The sequence below is a fragment of the Conger conger genome, chromosome 5 (assembly GCF_963514075.1).
Source record: "Conger conger chromosome 5, fConCon1.1, whole genome shotgun sequence".
Classification (NCBI taxonomy): domain Eukaryota; kingdom Metazoa; phylum Chordata; class Actinopteri; order Anguilliformes; family Congridae; genus Conger; species Conger conger.
The window spans coordinates 63,460,127-63,465,126 of record NC_083764.1 but is presented as its reverse complement, the minus strand read 5'-3'; the positions used below and the strand labels follow the sequence as shown (position 1 = coordinate 63,465,126).

At 49.8% G+C, this 5,000-nt stretch overlaps 1 protein-coding gene across 4 annotated transcripts in view; it reads right to left on the bottom strand.

The window, feature by feature from the left end:
• ap3d1 (adaptor related protein complex 3 subunit delta 1) overlaps positions 1 to 5,000 on the bottom strand; it is a 31,082-nt gene that overhangs the window by 17,242 nt on the left and 8,840 nt on the right. For all 4 annotated transcript variants that reach the window (XM_061241921.1, XM_061241919.1, XM_061241923.1 and 1 more), the window contains exons 10-13: positions 4,536 to 4,585; positions 4,386 to 4,434; positions 3,752 to 3,897; positions 877 to 1,024 (exon numbers count right to left, since the gene is read on the bottom strand). In XM_061241921.1, the coding sequence (XP_061097905.1) occupies positions 877 to 1,024; positions 3,752 to 3,897; positions 4,386 to 4,434; positions 4,536 to 4,585 (393 nt within the window). The remainder of the gene's footprint in view (positions 1 to 876; positions 1,025 to 3,751; positions 3,898 to 4,385; positions 4,435 to 4,535; positions 4,586 to 5,000) is intronic.

The window sequence follows — 5,000 nt, the reverse complement described above, 5'->3', positions numbered from 1 at the left end:
ATTTAGTTAGCAATGTGTATGCAAATGTACAGTTATACCTACCAGCTGAAGCAAGTAAAATACTAGTTACTGAGAGATGTTTGGTTGTACTGACCACGCAAAGTTGGTGATGTACTGGTAGCTGATAGATGTTGGTTTGTACTGACCACTCAAAGTTGATGATGTACTGGTAGCTGATAGATGTTGGTTTGTACTGACCACTCAAAGTTGGTGATGTACTGGTAGCTGATAGATGTTGGTTTGTACTGACCACTCAAAGTTGGTGATGTACTGGTAGCTGATAGATGTTGGTTTGTACTGACCACTCAAAGTTGGTGATGTACTGGTAGCTGATAGATGTTGGTTTGTACTGACCACTCAAAGTTGGTGATGCACTGGTAGCTGATAGATGTTGGTTTGTACTGACCACTCAAAGTTGGTGATGCACTGGTAGCTGATAGATGTTGGTTTTTACTGACCACTCAAAGTTGGTGATGTACTGGTAGCTGATAGATGTTGGTTTGTACTGACCACTCAAAGTTGGTGATGCACTGGTAGCCGATAGATGTTGGTTTGTACTGACCACTCAAAGTTGGTGATGTACTGGTAGCCGATAGATGTTGGTTTGTACTGACCACTCAAAGTTGGTGATGTACTGGTAGCTGATGGATGTTGGTTTGTACTGACCACTCAAAGTTGGTGATGCACTGGTAGCTGATAGATGTTGGTTTGTACTGACCACTCAGAAGTTGGTGATGTACTGGTAGCTGATAGATGTTGGTTTGTACTGACCACTCAAAGTTGGTGATGTACTGGTAGCTGATGGATGTTGGTTTGTACTGACCACTCAAAGTTGGTGATGCACTGGTAGCTGATAGATGTTGGTTTGTACTGACCACTCAAAGTTGGTGATGTACTGGTAGTTGCTCTGGCTGCAGATGTCGATGATCTTGGTCAGCAGCTCGTCGCGGTACGTGGTCCCTTCGGCCTTGTCCACGTGAAGCATCAGCTTCTTCACGATCTCCATCAGGTTCTTTTTGGACACCTTCAACACACACAAGAAAAGAGTTTGTTTTCCATAACGTAAAACCCTGTTCAGTTTACCAAGTGGTTTCCTACACAACAAATGGAGATTTAGCAGAATATGTGTACACTACAGGGCTACAAATCTGTACTACATAGTAGGTCAAAAGATACTGTGTTCACAGCAAGTATACACTTGAAGTGGACAGCAGTAGTGTGTGTAGCAGTGATATCCACTGCACTATATCCACGATCTACGAGTGGAGACTGGAAGTGTACACTCAGGGAGGGGATACAGTGTGTAGTTGAAGTGCTGTCCACTGCACATTACAGTACATTACATTACAGTATTGGCATTTGGCAGACGCTCTTATCCAGAGCAACGTACAGTTGATTAGACTAAGCAGGAGACAATCCTCCCCTGGTGCAATGCAGGGTTAAGGGCCTTGCTCAAGGGCCCAACGGTGGTGCTGATCTTATTGTGGCTACACTGGGATTCAAACCCCCAACCTTGCCTGTCCCAGTCATTCACCTTAACCACTACGCTACAGGCCGCCCCATGAATCATTGTCACACTGCATCGCTGACTGTAAGTATACACTCAGGGAGGGAGGTACTGTAAGTGTACACTCAGGGAGGGAGCGTACTGTAAGTGTACACTCAGGGAGGGAGCGTACTGTAAGTGTACACTCAGGGAGGGGCGTATTGTAAGTGTACACTCAGGGAGGGAGCGTACTGTAAGTGTACACTCAGGGAGGGAGCGTACTGTAAGTGTACACTCAGGGAGGGAGCGTACTGTAAGTGTACACTCAGGGAGGGAGCGTACTGTAAGTGTACACTCAGGGAGGGAGCGTACTGTAAGTGTACACTCAGGGAGGGAGCGTACTGTAAGTGTACACTCAGGGAGGGAGCGTACTGTAAGTGTACACTCAGGGAGGGACCGTACTGTAAGTGTACACTCAGGGAGGGGCGTATTGTAAGTGTACACTCAGGGAGGGGCGTATTGTAAGTGTACACTCAGGGAGGGAGCGTACTGTAAGTGTACACTCAGGGAGGGGCGTATTGTAAGTGTACACTCAGGGAGGGGCGTATTGTAAGTGTACACTCAGGGAGGGAGCGTAGTGTAAGTGTACACTCAGGGAGGGGCGTATTGTAAGTGTACACTCAGGGAGGGGCGTACTGTAAGTGTACACTCAGGGAGGGGCGTATTGTAAGTGTACACTCAGGGAGGGAGCGTACTGTAAGTGTACACTCAGGGAGGGGCGTATTGTAAGTGTACACTCAGGGAGAGGCGTATTGTAAGTGTACACTCAGGGAGGGAGGTACTGTAAGTATACACTCAGGGAGGGAGCGTACTGTAAGTGTACACCCAGGGAGGGAGCGTACTGTAAGTGTACACTCAGGGAGGGGCGTATTGTAAGTGTACACTCAGGGAGGGGCGTATTGTAAGTGTACACTCAGGGAGGGGCGTATTGTAAGTGTACACTCAGGGAGGGGCGTACTGTAAGTGTACACTCAGGGAGGGGACGTAGTGTAAGTGTACACTCAGGGAGGGAGCGTAGTGTAAGTGTACACTCAGGGAGGGGCGTATTGTAAGTGTACACTCAGGGAGGGGCGTACTGTAAGTGTACACTCAGGGAGGGGCGTATTGTAAGTGTACACTCAGGGAGGGGCGTATTGTAAGTGTACACTCAGGGAGGGGCGTATTGTAAGTGTACACTCAGGGAGGGGCGTATTGTAAGTGTACACTCAGGGAGGGGCGTATTGTAAGTGTACACTCAGGGAGGGAGCGTACTGTAAGTGTACACTCAGGGAGGGGCGTATTGTAAGTGTACACTCAGGGAGGGGCGTATTGTAAGTGTACACTCAGGGAGGGGCGTATTGTAAGTGTACACTCAGGGAGGGAGCGTATTGTAAGTGTACACTCAGGGAGGGAGCGTAGTGTAAGTGTACACTCAGGGAGGTGCGTATTGTAAGTGTACACTCAGGGAGGGAGCGTAGTGTAAGTGTACACTCAGGGAGGGGCGTATTGTAAGTGTACACTCAGGGAGGGGCGTATTGTAAGTATACACTCAGGGAGGGAGCGTATTGTAAGTGTACACTCAGGGAGGGAGCGTAGTGTAAGTGTACACTCAGGGAGGGGCGTATTGTAAGTATACACTCAGGGAGGGAGCGTACTGTAAGTGTACACTCAGGGAGGGAGCGTACTGTAAGTGTACACTCAGGGAGGGAGGTACTGTAAGTGTACACTCAGGGAGGGAGCGTACTGTAAGTATACACTCAGGGAGGGAGCGTATTGTAAGTGTACACTCAGGGAGGGAGCGTACTGTAAGTGTACACTCAGGGAGGGAGGTACTGTAAGTGTACACTCAGGGAGGGAGGTACTGTAAGTGTACACTCAGGGAGGGAGCGTACTGTAAGTATACACTCAGGGAGGGAGCGTACTGTAAGTGTACACTCAGGGAGGTGCGTATTGTAAGTGTACACTCAGGGAGGGAGCGTAGTGTAAGTGTACACTCAGGGAGGGGGTGTAGTGTAAGTATACACTCAGGGAGGGAGCGTACTGTAAGTGTACACTCAGGGAGGGGCGTAGTGTAAGTGTACACTCAGGGAGGGGGTGTAGTGTAAGTGTACACTCAGGGAGGGAGCGTACTGTAAGTGTACACTCAGGGAGGGGCGTATTGTAAGTGTACACTCAGGGAGGGGCGTATTGTAAGTGTACACTCAGGGAGGGGACGTAGTGCACTACCATGCCGTAGAGCAGGTCCAGGGCCCTCAGGCGGATGGACTCGTCCTTGTCGTCGAGGCATTGCAGGATGAGGTCTTTGTGGGACTGCACGGACTTGGGGTGGGTCTTCAGGATCTTGGACATGGCCAGCAGACCCAGGTACTTCACTGCAACGCACAGGGAGACTCACTGAACATACGGGACCTCCACGTCAGACGGACCCACAGGCAACAGAACAACCCTGAAACAATTACTTAGTGACTGCTCCGTGTACCACTTTTTGCCCTAAATAATAATTTGTTATTTAGCTGAAGCTTTTATCCAAAGTGACTTTGATTAGACTAAGCGGGGGACAATCCCCCTGCTGGAGCAATGCAGGGTTAAGGGCCTTGCTCAAGGGCCTTGCTCAAGGGCCCAAGGGCTGTGTGGATGGTTACACTGGGGCTTGAACCACCAACCTTTCAGGTCCCAGTCATGTACGTTAGCCACTAGGCCACAGACTGCCCCACGTATTAAAGATTCAGCTCTACAACAGTGAGGCTTCATAATCCCCAAAATGTCTGGACTTGGTCAGGTGGCGTCTATCCACCAATCGGAACGAGTGGCAGTGTTTCGATACGGAGAAGAAAGAGCTCTGATTGGGCGAGGCACTCACGGTTCTGGTCCGAGTCCTCGATCAGGATGCGGAGTTTCTGCACGCAGAGCTGCGGGCGGCACAGAGGGGGAAAGGGTTAAAAAAACACGCGCGTCACCGTCGCCTAGCAACGGGGTGGGGAGGATGAGGAGAGAGGGGGCGGAGTCACACCTGGATGCTGGCGCTGTGATTGGGCATCCCGGAGGAGAGGGAGATCAGCACTGTGAGGGAGGGACAGGACAGCGTTCCGTTACGTTACCGTGGTTACAAGAGAATCTTACAACCGTAAACCGTGATTTAATGCCGAAAAAACCCGTGACCGTTTCCCCTGAGTGAAAGTGAAAGATTTGATGGATTATAAGTAATGCCTATAGGTAGTTCCCATAACCATCCCTTAAGGGTAAAAGCTGAGGGCATCCAGGCACAGGACACTATAGAATCACCACTGACCACCGCTTCCAGGAAACGCACGTCGCCCAATACTACAGACAAGCAAAACTGATCCTGCTACTCCCCATCGAACCCCATACAGGTGTGATCCCAGGTAAGTGCCCTTAACTGCTCTCAATCATTTCCAGTGGAATCTACACCGTGTATCCGTTTTGAATAAAGAAGAGAGACTGGAGGAAAATACTG